The 25,400-nt window shown below is 41.8% G+C and overlaps 1 protein-coding gene across 15 annotated transcripts in view; it reads left to right on the top strand.

Moving 5' to 3' along the window:
* Window positions 1-25,400, top strand: part of LPP (LIM domain containing preferred translocation partner in lipoma) — a 604,427-nt gene that overhangs the window by 239,569 nt on the left and 339,458 nt on the right. For 14 of the 15 annotated variants that reach the window (XM_084802403.1, XM_084802406.1, XM_084802400.1 and 11 more), the window contains one exon: window positions 23,075-23,187. In XM_084802403.1, coding sequence (XP_084658529.1) covers window positions 23,075-23,187 — 113 coding nt within the window. Of the gene's footprint in view, window positions 1-10,429; window positions 10,554-23,074; window positions 23,188-25,400 lie in introns of those variants that run through there. The other variant, XM_084802405.1, reaches the window with a different exon arrangement.

Here is a 25,400-nt window from a genome sequence, read left to right as displayed (position 1 = left end):
AATTTATTTAATTCGGATCTTAATGGAATTATAAAACCACCACTAGCAATTTGGGGATGTCATAATAGAACCAATATCATGGGAACTGACAAGGCGGGAGGATAGAGGTATCTTCCGGGCCGACCCCTTGTTCCTCAGGAGGCCGGTTTCAATGTCCATGGGAAGTAGAAGCTACACGTGCCCAGGTGAATAACTTTTATGAAACTACTGTTGGTTCAACTGACTGATTCGTTGATGCCTGCCGTCCCACTGCTTATAAGGCAGAGGCAGGAAGATTTTTGCCACTGGGAGGATGTGACAGTCACTCACTTCCTGAATCTCTTGTTTAGAAATGAGTGAGAGAAGACAGTCCTTGCAGAAAATTAGGTGACCGACTTCAGTAGTCGCGTTACCTCTGTAGGAACTGCGGGACTGCAGCCTGCTATCTACAGCAGGAGTTGATTTAGCAGTTGCAGAGTTTTATATCCAGATATGCATCTTTGAAAACCATGATTGGGCCGGCGAGGTGGCCCTGAGTGTAAAGTCGTTTGCCTCAAAAGCCTGGCGACCCGTGTTCAACTCTCAGGACCCTTGTAATGGTGGAAGGAGAGAGCTGACTCTACAGAGCCACCCTCTGTCCTCCGCATGTGTGTCAGGACACATGTGAGCCCACACGTCACATGCATAATAACAACAACAAACTAAAACTATGTTAGGAAGAAGAATTTGACATTTCCTCCCTGGGGATACCTAACAGTACATGAGTAACAGCCTCAAAAGGATGGAGCCATCTTAGATGTGATCCAGGAAAGTTGAGCAGACTTCCCTTTACTGTGCTGAAGGCTAAACAGTGAGTCAAGTCAACACTGCCCACGGCGATTGACAAGTGTTTGATGACTATGGCAGGTGTTTTCTATGAGACGGAGATCCTCTCTAGTTCTATGACATGCCTGTTCCAAACATTCCATCTTCCCATGCAGTAAGCTACAGTACTTTTTAAAGAGTGTTATTCCCCCCCTTGCCCCCCAGAGAAAATAAAAAGAAAACAAAACAAACAAAACCCACCTTTCTGTCTTGTAGGGGCATTTGATCAGTGTAAGTATGAACCTATCTTGAGAAAAAGTTATTAGTATACTCGATTTTGCCTAAGTAATGCTTCCCTGCCAAGAGGGACAGCCCTGCCCTTCTCTCCGATTGGTCAACCAGGAAATGCTGCCATGCTAGCCAGTTCTTCAACACTTGAACTCTTCCTGGTGGTCTCTGTGAATTAAATTCTGGGCGGTTCGCCTTAGCTGTTTGGAACACTGGATTAATGCTGTACGGACAATGATGACACCATCAATGGTAGTCAAGTGCAGCACACTGGGTATGAAACTACAAGCTGTCTATGCAACAGCAGAGGCTGTATTTTTAGTTCATTTCCTTAGGCAAATACAAATATTTTACTTGCACAGTTACCTCGGGCATTCACAAGCAAGACTGCCAGTGTAAACAGCTTCTAGTCAGCATGAGCCATAGGGAAGCTATTAGTTTTGCATCTACTAGGCACCTCTCTAAGATTCTGGTGAGAAAATTGAAAAAGGGGCGTGAAATGGGCTGAGCACCACACATGTGCAAGATTCAGTACAGATTAAAAATCTGTCGATTTACACCAGAGATTGGAGTTGGGTTGGGGCTGGCTTTAGCGACGAGAGCTGTCTACTTTCTCTCATGGAACAAGGTGAGGCCTGTGTCATTTTAACTCAGAAATGTATCGATCGTAAGTTTCTCAGTGTCAGGATAGTGGGGCTTGTTTCACGACCTTCAAAATATGTATACTCTTCTGCTTTTAACACTTGGTTGTGGAACTATTCAAATGCTGTTGGAGCAATTACATTAAGATATCTTTCCTCGTATCTTCCGCCATCGTCTTCAGCCATGATAGGCTCGTGCTCTTGTCTGTACCCTTATTCCTTCCAGTCAGCATGAGCCATAGGGAAGCTATGCCAGACCATGTTCCTGTCAGGCCAGGAAGTCCCTCTTCTCTCCACAGCATCCCTTCCTCCTCACAGCCACCTCGTGTCATCTGCACCCCGTTCCTTTCCTTCCCTCCTGAATTATTCTGGAGTTGATCACAGATGCCATACCTTACAGTCACTGCTGTAAAACCGAAACCTTACGAGGTGTGTCTAAAACACCTCCCTCAACCATAAATAATGAGTTGGGTGACCACGTTTGCAGGGCGTTTATTGATCTTGTGGCTTTTGGCTTGGGGCATGGGTATGGGACTGTCACACAGCAAAAATTTTAATTCCAAGCGGCTTCTCTGGTTGAGTGAGGTGACCTCCTGGTCTGTGTTTATTGTAGGTATTATATATAATTAAAATATTTAGTCAAATAAACTGTATTAGCATTAGTGACCCTTTTGTATCAACAATAGAATTCTGGTCTTAATTCTAAATCATCTTATGGTACAGAAAGAAGCACAGGTGTAAATACCCAACACTTCATCGTGGCTATTTCTCCGATTTCTTCTGTCTAGGGGAGTGAGTCTTTGTGTGGTAAGCCCAGGAGGTGTTTGCTTTTAATCAAATTACCCAGGAAGTGTTTGCTTTTAATCAAATTACCTACAAAAGGGCCAAAGTTTATATTCTTGGAATGAAGGGACCCAAGGAAACTCAGGTAAGGGGCTTGTAACAGAGCAAGAGAGAGCGGACAGTGAGTGCACAGCACTGATTGCCTGTTTTCACAACACATCTTCACAAATGCTTCCTGAACTCTGCCATTCAGAATGGTTCACCTGGGAAGGGAGAAGACTTTATGCTGGGTCCCAATTCTCCCTGTTCAGTGCGCCTCCCATTTAGCTCTGACTTTCCCAGGCTTTGGTAGAAGTGTGCTTTTCTTAAATAATCCTCTCAGATGCACTTTGATTCTTTAAAAAAGCAATTATGGATTTTAGTTCCTTCTGTGTCACTGTGACCAATCACTGTAATGTAACAGCTTAAGGGAGGAAAGCCTGATCTTGACCGATGCATGCTGTCCAAGGGAGGCTTCTGCCCATTGAGTCTGGAAGGTGATGCAGCTCAGTCTGAGGCTGCAGCATATGCCAGAGGCCCTGAAGCAAATACAGCTAGAATGCCACAGAGCTGTTTTCCATCAATCAGATCCCGGGTCCTTATGGCCCCAGAGCCTCCAGAATTGCTCTATAAACTGAGGGGAAGGGTTCTAAACTCATTCTGTAGTGACATTTCACATCCAAGTGACAGCGTTGTGAAAAGGGAAAACTTTAGACTACTTGTCATATGGACCTTACCTATCCAAAGGGACAGCAGGGATGAGACGGCATTTCACACCGAGCCTAGTTCTGGACTTCACAGTAGAGTCGTGCCCTGGCTTGCTCGTTTCCTCCTGTCAAATGCATTGGTGTCCAGTTTCAGAGATCTTCTTTTGAGCTAAAGAGAAGTCTCCAGTTCTGTGTACCGGATTTGGATTAGTTGACAGTTTCTCATGGCTCTGTCTCACGGTCCCCTCCCCTGTGCTTGCAGCTGGCCTATGTGCCGTCAAGGAGCTATCACCGAAGAGACAGTTGACAGTTTCACTGCCACAGTTTGATGAAGTCATCTTCTGCACACCAAGTGACTTAGTCAGCATGTAAAAATTCCAGCTTTAATTTTGCTTGCCTCATATAGAAATTTTTAGAAAATAAATAGTTGCGTCATTACGTAACACACATCTTTCTAGTCAAACAATATCAAGCTTTTTATTTTCTTATTTAGATTTTAAAGTCTTGGGGTCCATATCCTATCTTTCTGTCTACCATGCCCTTTATTCTTTTCCACCCAGTATTTCAAATTGATTCTCATCTGTGAAATTATCAAGAAATACAATATGACGGTAATTGGATGCATTTTTCTAAGTTTTTATACTAAAGCCACCAGTTTATAATTCTATTAGTAGTCCATAAGAGTACCTATCTAACCATATGCTCCTAGTAATTTTAATCTGCTAATTTTATGGGGATGGCTTTTCTTGAATTACTAATGAGGCAACTTTTCACATGTCCATCAAACAGTACCTGCATGCGTTCTTTATACTCACTCTGCGAGTTCTTTATAAATACTGCATCTTCTGTTTCCTTAAAACAGCTTTTGAAATAAGCATTATTGTTAACGTCAGCAGCATCATAGTTCAGATGACTTATTTTCCCTGTTGGCCATAGATTTATTGAAATGACAAGAAATTCACGAATGCGCTCATGTCTTGGGCTTTTCTTTCTACATTCTATCTGATATTGAAGTTTTGACCAAAAGAGAAGTTGAATTTCATACTTTCCCAACATTAATTTTGATCCGTGGGAAATGGAGTGAGTTATCCTGTGTACCCTGACACCTGATGTGGTAGTTACTAGCCATGTTTCTGAATTTTAATTAATATTAATTAAAACGAAGTAGAATTTAAAAATTAGTTTCATCCACTCTCTGTATTTTAGGTAAAGAATACTCTGCTCGGCAAATGGCTGGGCTGTGTAGAACATCCCAATGCTGGTAGAAATTATTCCATAAAAGGCAGATTATGGGCTAGGAGGAAGTAGTGTTAAGGCGTGTCTTACTGCTTTCTCTAAGCCTAGTTCAAACACTGTTTGCCTTTATTGATAATCAATAAAGCATTGTAATACTCCAGTTTCACTGATTATAGGCAAAAGTGGGGGAAAAAAAAACTCTGCAGGATCAATGTGTCAGTGGCTCACAGAGAGATCAACACTTAGGCCTGTTTTATAACTGAGCGGATTAAGGGCACCACACAGCTCAATACCTAAAACATCAGAGAAACAAAGGCCGCAGGTGTTCAGATGCTTTGTTAGGTGTGCTGTTTCTAGAAATGTGTTCTGCTCATATTTATACCCCTGCTGGCTTGGGATAAAATGCTGCTGCGACTCCTTTAATGTTAGGACCCCTGTGGTCAAAAGAATTCTCTACTGTAGTCTAATTCCAATCCATTCTGAGACTGAAAACAAAACAAAACAAAACAAAAAAAACCTTCACTATTAAAATAGAAAGGTCAACAAAGTAGACTGTAACTGAACGTTGTGATTTTTGTTTGTTTGTTTGTTTGTTTGTTATCAGGAGGCGTGGTTGATGATATGTTCTGGTATTTGTTTGTGTAAGATTGTCTTTGCCTGAAGTTCTGATAGAAATGCCAGGACAGTGTTTCCCACTTTGAGGAGGGACAGGCATTAAAGCATCTCATTCCCAGAGTACCTTGCCTCCATCTCCCTTCACTGTCATCCAGGGTCTGGTGTTTGGGTCATGACTAAGATCAGCAAGTGGGGGTTCCTATGAGAAATTCCACAGGGAATAAGCCGGTGTTAGGTGCAAAAACGCTCATGTGTCCTATTTAAGGCTGTGTGAAATAAGCTAGACCCTCCTAATGAGGTGGCCCCAGAGACTGGATTTAATCCTCTGGCGTGGCTGCTTTCGCAAGTCCTTTTCAAGAGCCTAAGCACCATAAAATACAACCACAAAAGCCTTCATTCCAAGGAATGTGTGTGTCGGCTCATGTCAAGAGCTCTCAGCGTGGAACAATGAGCCTAAAGCCATAATCTAATAAACAAACAGATAATCCAGTTCAGGTTTGTCTAGGTAATACAATGTCTCTATCAAACTATTTCCTGTACCTTTAGCTCTATTCAGAAGGAAAGAGTCTGCGTGGGAATGTGTGTGTGTTTTCTTAGGAGGAGGATATGTGGTTGGTTCTCGTGACTCTGTAGCTTGTTTTTCTCTTCTGGGTCAGTCTGCTTGCTTATGGTGGGAATTTTCCATCTTGGTAATTTGGTATTTTTCTTTCTTTCTTTTTTTTTTTTTTTATTGTAAGGATGGAGATGTGTACACCTCGATTTCGGGTGTGTTGTTCCTCAACCTCCATCTCAGCCACTGTTGGCCAGGTCAGTAGGTGCTCACTCGTCTTCACGCCTTCCTCCGACCACACCTTCCTGTAAGCCGTTTCCATGAGGCGAGTTCAGGGGATTCCTGGGGGAATTTCCGAAGGTCCAAAGTCCCCTTCCCTCCCTTGAAACTATGGGATGGGATGGTGTGTGGAAAATTATGACTAGTGGTAGGAAGGACATCACTTGGGAGAAGACAACTGGATGTCTAATTTTCAGTAAGACGGTGAGGTTCAGTCACTGGCAGCACACGTTCCTGGTTGCCATCTGCCTGATCTTGCCCAGAGAATTGTGTTTTATGTTCAGTGCTCAATGGGTGCCTTCGTACAGTTAGGCTAACTGCTTTGCCGTACCATCAGGGGCTATTTTCTGACTGCTTAGGTTGAAAACAAGTCTGAGTCTCTTGGCTGTTAATTGGCCCTCACACTTTGAGTCACGGAGTCGTAAACCACTGGTGTTGAAAGGGTCTTTAAAAGCTATTAAGCAGGTTCTCTGCACTCACAGAGCTGTAATCTGCCTTGCGGTATTCCTCCTCCTCCTCGCGCCCCGACTTGACTACTTGTAGTTACTGGCACTTTTCACTGTCTCAAGCCATCTACTGTCTGTGAAGTACCCAGGCTCTTAACAGAAACACTCGCACTGTATTGATACGCTATTGCCAGCGTTTCTGCGAAACTCTTTATGGTTTTTCCAAACAGACTTTTTACTATTTCCAGCTGCAGCATAACAGTGGCTCAGGCTCATATTGTCTGTATCTCCTAGAGTCGGTTGTAGCACATCTGAAGAGGCGGGTAGAGTTGCAGTGCTTGCCCCTACCCACAACAGGTACCTCATGTACCTGTTAGGTAAAATTCTGCCTGTCATTCCATTTGTTAACTTCTGCTTCTTACAAGCCACCAAGTGACTCTTTAGTCCCTGCTCCTGGTGCGGACCATCCTACTCTGGGAAGCCTCCTAATTCTTTGGAAGCTTTACTCTTTTTAAATCCATGCAGTGGTGTAAAGAAAAGCCACCCACAGGTAGAGTCAAGAAGTGGCCTAGCTGAAAAATCTCATTCTGCTTCCTGAAACGCATTCTTCGGCTTGCCGTCTTACTTGGATTTTCCCTCAGTTTGGTAGCAAGACTATAGATGCCCACAGAGAGGAGCAACGTGTAGAGAAGAAAGTAGAAAGTTTAAGTAATACCTAAATGTAGAAAAATATCCTGAAATAGGAAGGGTGTCTTAGGAAGTTCTGAGAGCTTTAGCTACTTCCTGCCTTGGCTGGAGGCCGCCTAAGGAAGTCTGCTTTTCTCCCATCTTTCCAGCCTTGGCTCTCCCGTGGTTCACTGTGTGTGTGTGTGTGTGTGTGTGTGTGTGTGTGTGTGTGTGTGTGTGTGTGTGTGTGTGTAGTGTGCCTAATCTAGATGCCTGCAACCTGTGAATAGGTTCCTTACAGGGCAAAGAGGACTTCATAATTTAAACAGAGTCCAGATTGCTAAGCAGCCTATGAGTGAGCTCAATATTCACCTCCTCAGAGGTAAGTGAAGGCAACCAACGTAGAGGTGTTTAGAGTGAGCCACAATGAGAGAAAGTGCAACCGGTGTTTGCTGGCTTTGCAGATGGAGGGAGGGAGCCACCTACAAAGGAATGAGGGCCCCTTCTAGAGGCTGAGTAAGGTGAGGCAACAGGTTCTCTTCAGAAATCTCATGAAGTAAAACAGCTCTATAGATACTCTGATTTCAGTCCACTGGTATACATGATGGCCTTTTGTTTATAAAATTAGCAAGATCAGAAGCCTTTGTGTTTTTGAACTGTGAAGACAATGGAAAACTACCTAAGACAATGTTGCACTGAAATTTATTTGTTTGCTTGCTTCACCTTTTTGGAAAAGGAAATGTTCAGGTTCTGCTGTGTCTTAAAACAGTTATGGCAACTCAATTCCATCTGAAAGGAACATAGCACCCCTGACAAATACTAGACAGAACTAGTACTTACTGTGTGTGCACCAGATTTCTGATACCACTTAAGGTATCTTGCTTTGAAAACAGTTTTGACTTTTTGATAATAGAGTGTGTGGTGTGTGTGTGTGTGTGTGTGTGTGTGTGTGTGTGTGTGTAAAATGAGTTTTGTGGACTAGATCAAGCTCAGCAAGCTTTCTTTGTAAGTCCCAACAGTCGCTATATGCAGGCTTTTAGGGAGATGTGATGTTTTCTCTACTTCATTTTGACATTGGAATGAGAAAGTAGCCGTAGATAATAAGTAATTGAATGGTTGTGGCTGTGTTCCAATAAAGCTTTATTTGTAAAAGTAGAAAGTGGGCATTTGTCCAGTTAGAAATTGTTCATGAACCTGAGGCTGTTGAACCTTCTTATTCTATTCTACTTTCCCTCTAACCTGATTATTTGGTAGGTTTATAATGTTGTATATTGTCCATTAAGCTTAGGACGTGTCTGTAGGGCTTAAATAGGGCTTCAACTGACAGAGTAAATCTCTTTGTGAGAAGCCTTTGGAATATTTGCAGACTTAAGTGCCAGGAAGGGAACTGCTACCATGCCCTTGGCAAATGGACCTGGAGCAAATGCTCTTAAGGATGACACAGGGAGACCTTTGCAGGCCAAGGCTGAGCTCACTGAACTTGAGACTCCGAGAACTGCAGACACCATTGGAAGAATACAAGGGTGCAATAAATCCACTGTGCTAAGGAAGGAACGATAGGCCTGCAGAGGCCACTTGCCAAATGAAGTAAAAGAGGGGAAGGAATCCCTCACTTGGCTAAATTATGTCTTTGGGCTGGTGGAACAAGTCTGCTAATACAGCAAGGTGCCTGAACTTCAGCCCAGAAGACGTCACCAGACTGTGCTGTTTGTGAGTGTCTTATGTCACAGGACCTCCTATTCTGAGCGAGGAAGGAGAGTAGCTGAATGCAAGGGATGATTCCCTAAGGACAAAACTTGCTTTTTCTAGAGAGAATTGCTTCAATATTGAAGACGTCACTCAATTTGACAAATCTTGATTCTTGAACGATAAAGATCCAGTACATTTTAGACTTTTTAAAACTGTCATACTGGATGCAGGGTTTGGCCATGTTTAGATGTTGGAGTGTGGTTTAGAGAGCAACATGGAGAGGAAGAGCCGGTTAGGCAAAAGACATTGGGTTGTGTCAGTCTGTTTGACCTAGATCATGGTTGTTGTTTTGGTTTGGCTGATTTATTTAATTGTGAGAGCAGAAGTGCTCTCTTCTATGTGGGTGTCACATTCCCTTGTATGTCTTGCAGATCATTTAAGAATAGTTTATCCACTAAGGAAAACAAGATACCTAGTAAAACATAGCCAAGCCCAGGGTAATGTAGGGTTAATTGTTATAGAAGAATTTTCTGGTGGGCATCCGAAGGTGGACCGAGCATGTTAGTGGCTAGGACTTCATCTGTCCCTCTCTAGTCATACGTTTTTTTTTTTTTTTTTTTTTTCTGTCTCTGTGCCTTTGCTCTTGAGTCTTTAGACCCACAGTAGACTAAGGGCTCTACTGAGCTTACATACTTAATTTCATTCTATTTTAAAGGTTTATTTATTTATGTAATATATTTGAATGCTCTATCTGCGTGTACACCTGCATGCCAAACATCATTTTATAGATGGTTGTAAGCCACCGTATAGTTGCTGGGAATTGATCTCAGGACCTCTGGAAGAGCAGCTAGTGCTCTTAAGCACTGAGCCATCTCTCCAGCCCTCTTAATTTACATTCTTATATTTAACTTTCTAAATATTTATGAAGAAAGGTCTGATCATTAAGCTACATAAATAATCACCTTGTAGTAAAAAGTAATGTATATTCATATAGGACATCACGTTTTAAAGGCATTTTTAAATGCATCTACAACCCTGGGCAATATCTAAGACATTTCCTGTTCTTACTTTGCAAAGGAGTCTAGCTTTAGAATCCCATGCTTTCCCCAAGTTCTTGCAGGTAGTATGTGCTTTGCATGTGACCTACTCTACTATTGCAGGGCTGCATCTGTTCTGTGTCTACGTCCCCACTTACTGGAAGGTTAAGGGAGCTTCCATTCATACAACTGTCTCACAGTGTCTTCTATTGGGTCTCGTGTTTAGTTTTCATATTATCTCTTCCCTCCTCCCCCACCCCCATCCCTACCTTCTTCTTCTCCCTTTGGATAGAATATTGAGTTGTATTCTTATTAGAAAACAACAAATGAGGAAGCTGGGTCAGGATTGTTTGGGGGAAACCATCGTGTATAAGCATGATCTCAGGAAAAGCCCATGCTCAGTCTTCTGTGGCAATTCTGAATTCTCAAGTGAGGCTTTTCATAGAGCCATGCTCCAATATCATCCCCAACATTTACCCTCTGCCTTTTCCTCTTGTCTTGTCTGCCTGCCCCCCTACATATTCTCACAGATTTTGAGACCTGTGGCCATGCAAAATTTTTTAGGTTAGGTTTTTAGACTTTTTTAGACTTAGGTTCTAGACATTCAACTTGAAAAAAAAATCAATGCATGTACACATCCAGTGAATATTTTCCGGCACTTCTTCAGCTCATTTGTAAAAGCCCTTGGAGGACATGCTGCTGAAATGGAGTGTGAAGCTTATGTGCTAACTGCCATCAAGGATGACACAGTGCAGTGAGGTAAATGCCTCATTGTTTCTCCTGCAGTGCACATGGTAAGTGCTATAGATGCATTGGGGTAGCTAAGGATATCTGTTTAGGACTGCAGGTGGTATGTGTATTCAAGATAGGCTCCTCGGGCTTCTTTATGTAAAAAAAAAAAAATACAGTAGATAGGATGGTCTTGATAGAAAGGCATGAGTGCGCAAGTCCTTGGGGCCTGGAACAAAACGACACTGTTGTGTAAATCATCAGAGTGGCATGTGACTGAGTAATCGAAGAAGCAATCCTACTCAGTATTACTGCAAAAGTTTTAAACGTCTAGGTCAATAATTAGGCAAGAAATTGTGCAATCTATATGATGAAAATCATAACACTTTAAGGAAAGAAACTCACAAGGACTCACAAAAATGGAAGTAGTCTACGTGGATAAATCGGGAAATTAATGTTGTCAGAATGACTGTGGCACCTAAATGGTCCTCAGATTCAGGAAAATTCCCATCGAAATACAAATGTCAGTCTTAAAAACATTCTCTGTGTAATCACAAATATCTAAAATACCAAAAACATTCCTAAGGAATAAAAACTGTAGAAGTCATTCAGTGCCTGGCTTCAAAACTTGCTCCCAAACATGGTGGCCCAACAGCATGATGCTACAAGCAGAGAAGCTAACATATAGACCAATGGAAGAGAAGAGGGAGCCCAGCAGGTACCCCGTATGTGTGTAGCCCACTGATGCCTGTCAGGACCACAAAGAACATCCATTGGAAAAAAGACTCTGTCTCCAGTAAATGGTGCTGACAAAAATGGATGTGTGTGTGCATAGGAAACTAGAGCTCTGTTTCTCACTATATTTTAAAAAATCGATTAAAATTGGGTCAGAGACCTAAATATGCAATTTAAAACTGTGAAACTATGAGAAAAAACATATGGGAAACAATTCAATACAATGCTGTAAACAGAGTATTTTATTTTTTCCTTAATAAAACCCCCAAGGCAGAGACAACAAAAGCAAAATGGAAAAGATCAGATAATCTTAAAATCAAAGGCTGCACAACAAAGAACAGTCAATGAAGTAAAGATCTAGACAAGCAGAAAAGTGAGAGAAGACATCATGGCTGTTTATCTGGAAAGACATTAATATCTAGAATACATAAAAACTCAAGAGAAATATAGGAATTACCCACTGAAAACATAGCAAATTACTTAACTAACTATTTTGGCACATGCCTTTAATCCCAGCACTTGGGAGGCAGAGGCAGGTGGATCACTGTGAGTTCGAGGCCAACCTGGTCTACAAAGTGAGTCCAGGACAGCCAAGGCTAACACAGAGAAACTCTGTTTTAAAAAAAAAAAAGTACTTCTCAAAAGAAGATGAGCAATGGTCAACAAATGTACAGAATAATTCTTACCATCACTCATCACTAGGGAAATACACAGCAAAACATCAATGAGCTCTCATGTCACCTGTTGACATGGTGATGAACAGTAATGGGTGGTGGTGAGGACCTGCAAAGCACAGGTTTTCCGTTGTGTTGCTGGCACTGCAGCTTCATACATCCACCAAGGAAGACCATGGGTGTGATCTCCTCAAATTTAAACGTGACCAGAGATCTTATTAGTGACTATGTGACCAAAGGTGATGAACTAGTTGCATCGAGGTAATAGATGTATTCACATGTGTATTATAGCGTATTAATAACTTTCAAGATACAGACTCAACCAAGGTGTCGGCCAGTGGATGACTGGGGGAAGTGCACAATGCAAGAATAGTTCTATAAAGAGTGAACCCCTGTCATTTGCAGCAATATGATTGGATGTACTCTTCAAAGGGATACAGTAAGGCAAGTACGTGCTCCTAGTCATTTGTAACAACTAAAATGAACTGGTCTCATAGAAGAAGACCATGGACTGGGCTCACTGGACAATAGAAATGGTGCTGGAGAGAGGGCAAGCTGACAGGTAAGGGTCATGTAAGTAGAGCTAAGGTGAGGAAAGCTGTAGTGCTTCATGGCAGACTTGACTTAGAGTCTATACTGACCTCTGATCTCTGATGTATTTCAAACTAATTAGGTCCAAGAGTTGTTAGCATGTCAGAAAGATTTAGATTTCGGAAGATGGAGCTGATAATTAACCCTGATTTAGTCATTTTTAAATTTGTATGCACATTCATGGTTATCATGTACCTTTAAGTATTACACTAACATGGATCAGCCAGAAGTAGTTTGCATGGACTGTATGACTTCCAGAGAAACCGTTTGCATCTGAAAGATGCTAACTGATCAGTGCGTTTGGGGTGGTGGGACCATAATCCTCCAAGCTTGTCAGTTTTCTCTGTATTCTTTAAAAAAAGGTTCATGCAGCTATAGAATTCCTTCTATCCAGAATGTGAATTTGTTAAACCTCAGGGAATCCCAAACAAGGTTTCTCACAAGCTTCCAATCTTCCTCCTGTCTCCAGCCTGATTGCCACAGGGTCATCAGCGTGAGCGCTTCTTTCTGTACTGCCTGTTAGAAGATGTGGTCTCCTTTGCCAACACCACGTTGCTTTGATTACCATAGTTTCATGCAAAGTTGTGAAATCGAGAGGCAGAGTCCTCTCACTTTACCCTCTTTTTAAAGGATTGTTTGCCTATGTTTTAGGAGTGGCGTGTCAACGGGGGCTTTCCGTGTGGCAACTGTGTGGATAGTGCTTTGGACAGCGCTGGCTTGGGAAGAAGGGAAACCACACAGACCATGTCTTTAGTCTAAATGTGAGATAGCTCTGCATTAAATAGAGTGTTTTGGAGGCAGTAGAGATGAATGAGTTTTTAAAAATGAGGGTAATTCAGTGTGGCTTCCTTGCATCCAGAGCAGATGGCTGGAGCAAAAAAAAAAAAAAAAAAAAAAAAAGATAGGCATTTTCAGCCTTTGTGGTGGGAGGAAATGGAGATGAAATAAACAGAAAGATAGAGGTTGTAGATTGAGGTCAGCAGGTCTCTGGCTAGCACACCTAAGTCCAGTTGTAAGTACAGGGCTCTATGGATTCAGTCGGTCCTGCTCAGCTGATCGGAAACACGGAGCGGGATCAGTGGGCTCCATGATAACAACGGGACTGGGTTGCTTGTAAATGGCATATTCATCTAGAGTTTCTTTTTTATGGTACCCAGCTATGGTTGCCATGGTGGCAGTGGGGCAGTCAGAGGGAAGTGGTTGGGGAGAGTGGCAAAAGTGACCTGGTTAAAGGCAGTTCCGGCAAACCTCGGCAGCTCCGAGAAACAGTGCTAGATGGCTGTTGACATGTGTTTGATTTTGAAGTGACTGTTCTTACTAGGGTTGGAAAGCCTTTGCCTTCATCTCCCGGAGCCTAATGTTCCTGTTCTCCAGCTGAGAGAGACTAATTCACCATCTTGTGTTGTAAACACTCGCTCATTTTAACTGATTACACCTCCAATGATTCTCAAATCACTAAAATTACTAATTGCTATTCCTTACACATCAAAGAGTGAATCCTGAATAATTAACCCCAAATAAAATTAGATGAATTGGCCCTTTTAATTAGAGTCCCTGCTGCTGTTTGTTCTGAGCTTCCTTTTCTTACTGTTAAGAGACTTTTAGAATGATTAAAACTGTTTAAGCCTTAAACAGCCAGTGACCTTTTAATACAATATAAATCCATGAAAGCAATATTTCAGCTAGCAGGTGGTGAAGTAAATTTTTAGAGCAAGTACCTGTCAACTCCAGTATTCCTGTGGGGGGAAATGCATGCCAAAAAAACAACCACCTTGAAATGAAATGAGTGTCTCTATTTGATTATTTTTATAGCATTTATGCATTTGCTAAGCTTGAGGCTTTGATGAAATAAATGGCAGCGTTGAAGGAGAGTGAGTAATGGTTGGCATCATTTTATATAAATAGTAACAAGAATTTCTCGGCAAGAAGAACTTCAAGTACATAAAAGATGAAGACTGGCAAACTAGCAGAAGGCTCCCAGTCATGTCGCCATTTATGCCTGGATTTTCCTGAAGCAGAAGATTGAACACTGACATGGAGGAAGGAGCTTTGTGGGATTTCTGTGCCTGTGGGATTGGAACATGGATTCTCAGCCTCTCCAGGCTGCACTTAGCTGAAGATCTTTCTCATGTTTCTTTCACTTTCAGGGCACCCCCAAATGGTCTTTTTCAGCCTTCAGGAGTTGTAAGAGTGACAGGTTCTTTATAATTCCCCAGACATCTCAGTGCCTCACCTCAGAACTGCTGTGGGTCCTTTAAGCTTGACCTAAGCTCTGAGCTAAGGAAATTTTGGGGATCAGAGTATATATATTCTATATTATTTGGCTACTTATCACACTGGCAGAAAATCCCCCATCTAGAACCTGAAGTGATTGGGTTAGTTCAGTTACTTATATTTATTTATAAAATACAAGCGAATTTTAGCTTCTTATTCTGAAACAATTGCAGGCTTTGCAGAAACATTGAAAAACCAGTGTCAAGGACTCTTTTTTTTTAAACTAGCTTACCCAACTATTTGCACTTTGTATGATCACAGTAGACCTGCCTAACATAAGTAATTAACATATACAAGTTAATAACTTGTGCCATCTTAATATGTATTTTTTTTTATCTCAGTTCTGTTGAGGATTGGATTTCATTCAATATTTCTTTGCTGTTTGTAACATCAAACTGTTGTTTGTGATTATCAATGATGCATAACTGGGAACACACTCCAGGGTCTCCCAGGGTGCTTTGTAAAATACTTGTGTTTGGCTCCCCCATGCAAAGATTCTGGTTTAAGAATTACAGAGTGGTGCTTGCTATTCCATGTGGTAGATTAACGTATTCCTTGTCTTAGAACCAAGCCAGTAAAATATGCATACATGTGTATGACTGAGGTTTCTGCTGTTCTGATGAGACACCACGGTCAAAAGCACCTTGGAATGAACGGGCAAAAACTTAGGCAGGGGAAAAATATATAGAGGCAGAACTGATGCAGGGGCCATGGAGGGGTGCTACCTACCGGATTGTTCCTCCTGGCTGCCTTAGTTTGCTGTCTTATATACCTCATATATGATATATACCCCATACAAGCTGCCCAGGGAGAGCATCGCACACAGTGGCCTCGGTCCTCCTCTCCCCATCTGTCATGGATCAGGAAATTGCTCTAGAGCTAAGCCTATAGGCCAATCCCATGATCACTTGTTTTTTTCATTTGACGTTCCCTCTTCACAAGTAACTCTGGCATATGTGAAGCTAATAAAACCAAAACAACAACAAAAACCAATCTGGCCAGCACAGCATGTAAACAAAGGTCCATGCGGATACAGTGGGACGAGTAGAAAAGAGAGTAAGAAAAGCTAAACATTGGAGGATGAGGAGGAACCAAAAATAAGCAACAACCAGGAGATATACTGTAGGGCATAGAGCTGATTGTTTCTCTATTTCTAAGTCTGTCATGGAATTTTCATTTTTGGTGGTGGTGAGTGTGTAAAAATATATTCAATACTGAATGTATATAATCCAGTGTGAAGCTCACGGCTTCCACTTTGTTTTTTTTTTTTTAATTAAGTTTGTTTGCTTTTAATTTATTCGCTTTACAACCTGCTTGTAGCCCCCCTCATCTCCTCCCAGTCCACTCTCCCTGTTCCCCTTCAGAAAGGGGGAGCCCTTGTCCCCTGCCATCTGGCCCCAGTCTATCAAGTCATCATGACTGTCTGCACCCTCTTCCTCTGTGGAATGGCATGGCCACCCCGTCAGGGGGACGTGATCAGTGAGTGGGCAACGGGGTCCATGTCAGAGGCAGCTCCTGCTCCCCATATTATGGGGCTCACATGGAGACTATGGGGCTTCCACTTTGCATGGCTACTCTTACTGCGCAGAACCTCATTAAACTGTATATTCTTTGGTTCTGGTAAATATTGTGTGATTTTTTCCCCCTATCTTTTGTACAGTACGATTTAAAATGAAAAAACAACAACAATAAAATGTAAAAGCCAGGTTGCCTCCACATGTGTAGCACTGGTGTTCTGGAATGCCCTTTTTCCCCCTTCCATTGCCATCTCCACCTTATGGAATGAGACTCTAGTCTCAGACATTCCTGGAGGATTGGTAGCACTTTCTAGATGCCTACTTCGTGACTTCGTGAAAAATCTAAGTATTCTCAGATCTTTGGTTACTGAAGAGAAATCCAGTGCAAATGCAGATGGCTGCAACCCTTTGGGAGCTTGAAGTACCCCAAGACCAGATGGTAATTTGTGGTTCAGGACTCAGTCATTGTACTTGGTAGACAGACTCTCAGTAATTTACATTGTAAACAGCCAGGAAGAGGTAAATCAACACCAGCAAAGGCAGCACCAAAACAAAACATGGCAGGTCCTTAAAAACCGAAGTCCTCTGATCCACTGGTGTTAGTCTGGTAGGTGGAAGTTTCACTGTATCTTACGCCAGTAGTTGGAAAGGACATAACTTGACTATAGAAAAGTACATGTGTTTATTCACAGTTCCTTTGAGCTTATATATTTTATCAATCTCTACATCCAACATAGGGAGCCCATAGTCAGGAAATAACAATCTGATGATAAATTACTCATAAAACAGGAAGTAGGCCTTCAGCCATCCCCTACCTAGTCTAGTAGGGAAAACCAAGACACAAGCTGCAGCACTAGGAGCAGAATTTGTGCTATGGTGGTTCTCAGTGCATCGTCATGGGTGATGAGGATGGTCAGACGCAGTCAGAATCAAGAGAGGTAAAAATGTGTTCAATTACCCATTGATGCATTGTGCAGAGACCCCACACTCCCTCTGGCTCCTGGCTGTCTTTGAAGAGAAGGGAAGTTCCTGCCTTCTATGGGCACTTCTGAGGATGTCCTGTCTCCAGATGGGATACTTTGGGGAGATTCTTTCAGTGACTAGTAATCGCCTGCCAGCTCCCTTTCTGAGTTGTATACTAAGATTTTTTTCCTTCATTTGATGTTGGGTCAATCTTTGTCCATATCATGACTTTTAAATTTTTCTTTCACCTTTTCATGCTGAGAACTTCACATTTTCGTATTTGGGCTGAGGGTGTCTCAATAACTGGTCATCAAGCTCAACCCACTGTCCTGTTGATTTTTATCATCCATATTTGAAAGTGAAAATGCATGGATGCGGTTGTTGTCTGGATAGCAATGACTATGCTTATGACAGACAAGCGGCACTTGGGAAATTCAAAAGTGCATTTGGTTCTAGTCTGTTTTTCAGAAGCAACTTCTCCTTCACTTTTTGTATTATGTGAAATCCATTCTGTGTTTTCAGCTGAGAAAAATGAGTCTTTTTTCAGCAAAGGGAGAGTGCTATGTGATAGAGAAGTATCATATGCTCAGTTAGCTAGCGCATACCTGTGTTCACTCTGTCCACAGTATTTATCTGCAGTTTAAACGAGAGGATTGTTGAAGTCAGTGCGGTCCCAGAAATTCAGTATTAGCTAAATATGGAGCGAGACTGTCCAATTTGCAAGTGGGGGAGACGTCATCGTCTTAAAGATAATAAGCCTTCTTGCTTTTAATCTGAGAACTCAAAGAGCATTTTGAGCTAAGTTATTTAGAAAGATGACAGCACATTAAATTTTAGCTTGGGTAAATATAGTGATGCATTAAAATTAAACTCAGGGGTTGAGTAGATTCTGCGATTCGTTTCAAACTATCTTCTGATTCTTAAAAAACACGAAGTTACAATTCATATTTATTGTATAGAATTAAGGGAAAGGGGGTGGGAATAGAAAACAGCATTTGTTATGCCATAGGCTCTGGGTAACCACTGTGAACACGGCCATGTACAAAGCAGTGCTGTTCTGTAAGCGCTCTCCGGAGCCTGGCCCTCTTCTCCTCCACTTGTTAATATCGGCTTCTTCCTCCTGCCCCCAGATACTCTGTGACTCACTCCCTTCTTCCATTTACGCTTTTGCCCAAATGCCACTTTGGTGAGGCATCTCTCAGTCCTGTTCATTAAAACTGCCACATCCCACCACCATCCTGACTTGTCCCCTCCCTTTCTCTGCATGGCTTCACTATATTTATTGCTACTTGGCATTTAGCTCATATTAGCTGTTTCTTAATACATCCTTCTTTTCTGCTACAGGGTAACTTCTATCAGGGCGACACTTTCCATTTGTTTCGTGCACTTATTCCTCTGTACCTTTATACTCCAGGGTCTAGAGTAATGCCTGGTGCACAGAGGCCACTGAGTGAAGACACTCATGACAGAAACAGATGAACCCATCACCTTGATGGCTCTTATGCTTTCCAGTATGCACTAGGCTGCAGTTTCTTTGTAACAGTGCTACGCTGATGAGCATGCTGGTGGTTTTCTCTGCATTGCATCGTGTTGAATATTCAAACTATGCTTTGTTGCGGGCTGTTTTGTTACTTTGTCTCAGGACAGATAATTGAATGTGGATATCCCTTAATTAGAGTCTATAAATATGACTAAGGATTCTATATCATTTGCCATGTTTTATTTTTCCCAAGAAATGTTTTAGCTAGTAGGATCACACTGGACTCTTTACGTGCTTATGGATGCCACTTAATCTGTATTTTTCAAATTACAGCTATGATATTCACAGTGGATAGTGGTTATAGAAATGTACATAATGATGTCTAATGTGAATTTTTGATACATACATATGTGAGAGTAAGTGCAAAATGGTAATTAGCATATCTGTCATCCAGGACATTTTTTCATTAGTCATTTTCACCTTAGTGTTTTTGTAAAAGTAACATTGTCTGTTAAAATATTAAATGCAGCCAGAACTAGTAACTTATTAGTTAAGTAGAAGAAAATGGAGGTAGAAGGGTAGAAGATTAATTTTTCTGGTATCTTGACAATGTGAGGTCACCTGGATAGCAATTAAAGGAATTTTAGTCAGTGCCACGTGTCTTCTTATTCACAGTGGAGGTTTGGTCATTGAGACAGGTATTGCTGCTGTCTTCATGGCAATTAAGACAGACAACCAGCAGTGCCCACGATTTGCCTTGAGTGAGTGTGAGCATCGCTGTAGACAGTTCTCAAATGACCTGTAGGCCATGAGAACAGGAGTCCAGACCCTGCTCTTGAGGTTGGCTCTTCCTAAGGGTCTGTGGTTGTGCTTAGATGTTACTCAGCCTTCTCATCCCTTCCCCTCTCCTCGTGACTGCACTTCAGGGCCCTGAAAGATCTGGAGAGTTGTGTTCCTTGGAATTGAGAAGATAGTCCAGTCTGACCTAGAAACCAGACGCCATATTAAGTCCGAAGCAAAGGATTCAAGAGCGCACTGCCAAAGATTCTTCTTTCAGAGACTGAGGTCCATGAAGCATAGTGATCCACACAGGGGGCTGAGGGTGGAGGAGCACAAGTTCAAGGCCACATATGGAGAACAAGTTACAAATAAGGGGGGAGGGAGCGGGGAAGACTGAGGCCCTCCTAGGAGTATCCGGATCTGTGAGCCTGGCAGTCTACTCTTTAGAGAAGCCACAGGTTCATATTTTAGTCTTGAACAGAGGAGTCCATAGGTTGAGAAGACTGAGAAAAGGCATCATTGAGTTGGCCTGCCATGTCCCAGCACTCTCTGGCGGTTTTAAAAATACTGCTCAGCTGAACATTCGGTAGTGACTTAGGTTCTACATCCCAGTTCACGTCACCAGTTCATCCTGCCCAGGAGCTCTCTCCCTCCGTTCTCAGGTGTGGAGCCCCCGCCACTCTGGCCTTCACAAGGGGCTTCCTGCCCCCCCCCAAGGGTGGTGGGGGGCAATCATGAATCCTAAACTTAACAATCCTTTGAGAGCAAAGGACAAGGAGCTGGGTGCCCCTTCTCCTAGTTTGAAGCAAGAGAAAAATGTAAACAGCGACGAGTGAAAACCTCTGTCATACAGTGTCCTCACACTATGCTCCTTGGTTGCGCAGTTCAGCTTGGTAAAGGCAACTTATCATCTTCACTCTAAGGAATCCACTGTCAAGTTTCTCCATGGTAATGCACAGCTTGTAGGTTTATTACACGTGTAGCATTGAGTATGCTTGCCTATTGTATGTTCATCTATACATCAGAATTAGGACATATAGATGATTTCCAAGAGTTGCCCAGGGTCTTCCCTCCAGTTGCTGCAGTTAGTGCATTTCCCCCTCCAAAGCATTTCCTTTTCTAATACCCTCTCCAGGACCTGCCCCCTCAAGTACATCACCATGTTACTATGAAATTTATCAGTTCTTATAAGTAATTCTAAAATGTGAGTCCTGCTATAGAATATAGTCAATGGTTGGACTTACTGAGCTAAAGCCTTGCTTGTAGTTAGTGACTGATGGTAAAGAGGATATCAGCTGGGTTTTTTAGAAATCTACATGGTCTTGCTTAGAATTAAGATCTTTGTTGTTTTTACATTATTTCTTTGTTTTAAAAAGTCAGTTTTTGTTCACCTTTAATCCTTCTGGCATTACCACCAGCCTGTGTCTCTACATTTAAGTTCTTAAAGAGAAACAGGGTAAGAGAAAATGAACTTAAAAGGGACCTCAGAGACAGAGAGTTGGACCTTTATTTTTAAAGTTAATTTTTTGTGTCATCTTTGTTTATTCATATACCTTTTGTGGGCCTTTCATTCTTCCCTTATGATAGAGATGCCAAGAGCTCAGCCAGCTCTGATACTCTCTGATGATCTGATAATTTGGGACACCATATAGAACCTAGTGAATTACAAGATGCTCATGTATGCTTCTTTAAAGGATTGGAGGAAGACAGGCCCAGAGAGAACACCAGAATCTAAACTTAGCTTGAGAGCATCAACCTAGCTATGACTTCATCGATTAAAACCTCATGCATGTTTTTCTTACTCATTCCGATTTAATGTAGAAGAGGACTTTGTTGCAGTTCATTTTCCTTAACAGTTAGTGGATCAAATCCATATGGGATAGTTCAGGTGTCCATAGGTTTAGATGGCTTTCTTGGAGAGTCCCATGTCTGGACCAAGGTTGGTGGAGTTATTGAAGCTCTTTAAGTTACAGCTTTAAAATGGTGGGGGAATAGAAAGAAGGTGCTTTGCAGACTGCAGTGAAACTTGAAGAGTGGTCCAAGCACTAATGCCACTGGAGTCACCCGGGCTTTTTAGAAGCACAAATCACTGGTTCTTCCACAGAGCTACTAAGTTCAGTGTCTAGAGTAGTGCCTCCCAGTGGTCTGCACTTCACGTCCTCTCTCAGAGATCCTGAGGAACTGTGACGTCTGAGCAGCATTTCAACAGAGGGTTATTTCCTGACTGGGAGGGAAATATGGCAATCGGCCTGCTTCCCGGTGCCGAGTGACAGTCTAGAAACTGAATGGCTCTAGGGAAAGGGTCCTTGGCTGCTGAGGGGGGCAGGGGTGAGACCTGGCAGCTGATAGTGAATTCTCCCAGTGCAGTATGTAAAGACAGTGGACACCGCCAGGTGTTTGAGAGCCCAGTTGGCTCACCTACCTTCACAGCATGCCACTTTGCACTCTTAGATTGTCTTTCCCCACAGATACCCAAGTTGTGACATTATGATATTATCCAAAAGTGACTAATTTGGTTATGGAGACTGCTTCCTATAGTAGCTAATGATTAACAAGCTGAAATGCAAGGATCAGCCACTTACATGTAAAAGAATACTTCTTCTAAATGAAGTATCAAAGCATCTTTTTTAAAAGGATGAACAAAAATGCTTTTAAAAGTAGTAAAAAAAAGTGATTTTTTTTCCTAATTAAATTTATTTTAAAGCATTTTAAATATTTTATAACGTGGCCATAGAGCTTTGGATATTTGCCTCTGACATCAGCGGACACAGATAATTTTCCCACATGCATTCTTCTTGGCAGAAGATGTCGGGAGTCTCAGTAGCCTGAGCCTTCTTATTTCTTGACCTTACTGTAAAGATCTGCATTATCTGCTTCCTGTTCACATGCCTCCTCATCTGTTCTGAGTGTGCCTTACTTGTGTTTTGTTTGGTTTGGCTTGGCTTGGTTTTTGGGTTTTGTTTTTGTGTTTTTACCACCTAGCAAGTTTTTCTTATGCCCAATGTTTTTTGGAGTCATGTGTTTTTCCTGTGTTGTAGTTGGTTTTATTTAACTCAACTTGTAAGCGGATATACTCCTTCCCTGCGGCCTGGAGTGGGCTTGCTTTCTAGGACATTCCGTTCAAGGTGATGATAGTATAGCCTCCCTTTGCCCTATCTGGATATAAACTTTATTTTATCTTAACTTCCAAAAGTTTGTCTTCCTCTTAAACTGAACGTCTTGTTACCCTTATGTATACACAAATCATTTCCTCCTCTGCTCAATTAGGATTTTATTAATGGCAGTTATCAATTCTAATTCAGTTCAGTATTCCTATTCCCTTCTACAAGAAACCCATTGCCTTCGCCTAATGTACTTGAACCCTCTAGACTAACTTTGAAATATGAAATCTTCCTTTTATCCTATGAGAGTTAAGGCTGTTAAACCAAAGTTATCTAAGTAAGGGAAGTTTTCTATATAAGGCAAACAAGCTGGGCTAAAATGATTACAATAAATTGCTAGCAAGTGTATCTTTTAAGGAGGATAATAAAATCAGTACCCAGTAACATCTTGTGTATATTTCCTTTGTGTAGGTGATTTTCTTCCGCCCCCACCTCCACCGTTAGAGGATCCCGGTACCATCCCACCTGGCGCTGGACACTTCCCTCCTCCTCCACCACTCGATGAAGGTGCCTTTAAAGTGCAGGTAAGAACAGTGACAGAAGGCAGGTTTAGCAGCCATGTGAGGATGCCTGTGACTGGTTTCTATGGTCCATAAGCATCTGCCCACAGTACATATATTGAGCTTTGCATCTTACACAGACTCAGAGTGCTTTATTGTAAAATGCCCAAGCCACATTTGTCGGCGTTCTGTTGGCCTATACTCTGAAGTCCTGGGAACATTGTACCTACCAATTTCATTTTAAAACCAAAGGTGTTTTTTTTTTCCTCCTTTAAAGAAGTGCTGTTTGAGAAGTCCACTTTTTTTTTTTTAAAGCATAAAGCCAGGCCTTTTTAATATCTTTTCTGTTTGTTTTGAACAGTGCTTTGCTTGTTCAATATGGCCCTGGCTGGACAGCAACCTTGTTTTCATTGAAGCAATACTTAAGACACCTTCTCCTAGGTGTGTTCGAAGAAGAATGCGGTAGATGTGTGTCAATGGTGTGTAAGCATTAGTGAGACACTGCAGGGACTTCTCCTCCAGGTGTGTTCGAAGGAGAATGCGGTAGAAGTTTGTCAATGACATGTAAGCATTATATATACCCCGCGGGCAGGGAGGAGATCCAGGTTGCAAAGTAATTAACTTCAGCTAGATGCAGAAGTGATGGGAAAACTATTTCTGCTCTGACCAACGGTGACTTGTGACCTGCACCACCACATAAGCCTGGAGACATCATGTCATGACGGAAAAAAAATTACAAAATCGCAGGGATTGTCATTCTTAGATAGATGATGTTAATCTAGATATGCTGAAGATAAAAATCAAGAACTTGTAGAGAAACACCGATTTTCAGATGAGATAGGAGAAAGTCTGATGTTCTGTTATCTCAGTGGAGCATCAGACCCCTGTGAGTTCCAACACTCACCAGAGACATTGTGCTATTGTTGGAGACCGCTGTGGGCTTTGTCCTGTCGTCGCTCTGCCTTTGTATATGTTCGCAGTGTACCATAAGGAATGTGGTGGTGGAGAAGCTTTGAGCAAGAACTGCTTAGGGGCTAATTTGTTGTCACTTTTCCTTTGATGTTTAGGTTGGGAGAGCAAAGCAGAAATTACTCAATTATTCCTCAAATAGCCTTTGAGTGTATGTGTCTCTGTGTGTATACATATATATGTATGTGTGTGTAAATATATATATATATATATATATATTTTTTTTTTTTTTTTTGAACACTAGGAGTCCTATGTGTCCCATGGGACTTCCTAGTAAAGAGAGCCCAGTCACTGTCCATATGGCTGGGGCATATGCTAGGAAGGGTGCCTTTTAGAGTGACTTGGTGAGTGACCCCTCATCAGGACAGTACTACTAATCAAAGGCTTAGAGGAGAAAAGACATTGCAAGCCAGATTCATGTGGAATACATTTGTGTGAGATTTGGTCATGTTTTAATATAATATTTTTGTTGTCTTCTTTTTTATATACCATTGTTTTCTGTGCGGTGCTTCTTTATCAACTGGCTAGTGGGCATAGTTTTTAGATTCTGTTCTGTTTTCCTTTCTGGATTGTTATTAAAGCTCTTGTGGTATATTTTGAATATTTGCTGCTTCAAGGCTTGGCGGAATGTCTGCAGCTTGAAAAGTAGTTGGGAGGTGCGTTCTAAGTCAGTGATAATGGACAGATCACGCTGAGTGCTGGTTGGCCTTGCAGTTAATAAGAAGCTAACCACACCTCCTTAAAAACCTCAGAAGATCCTGATGTGTCTGAAGGTGCCATTCGGGATAGCTAGATGATATTTTGATATTCCTGCTGATATACTGTAAAGCAAATAACAGCAATGATAGCAAGGCTATTGTTGATACGGTGTGAAGCTGATAGCAATAAAGTTATCATGGGTACTATGGGAAGCAGCTGCTCACAATAACAATGTAGCTTTGCCCATTGATTCCATGGAAAAGTCACTCAACTCAAGATGGTAGTGTTTTCACACTAATTGCTACTTGCTTGACTTGCTTTTCGATCTTGCATAGTTTCCATTGAGCATCTTTTACGTCATTCAAAAACTGTATTTCAGTTTATGTTTTTGTAGCCTCTATGAATGTGACTTCTTTCTTGATTTCTTTTTCAGAGAACTGGCTTTTAACATAAATAATCTACACACCTTTATATGTCGATTTTTATATCATGCAATTTTAGTGAATTTATGTGTTAGTTCAATAGCGCTTTCTACAGTTCCAGGGCTGTATATGTGTGAGATTACATTC

The sequence above is a fragment of the Acomys minous genome, assembly GCF_964271855.1.
Source record: "Acomys minous genome assembly, chromosome: 11".
NCBI lineage: Eukaryota > Metazoa > Chordata > Mammalia > Rodentia > Muridae > Acomys > Acomys minous.
The sequence above is the reverse complement of the archived record's forward strand: the minus strand, read 5'-3'. Positions and strand labels throughout refer to the sequence as shown.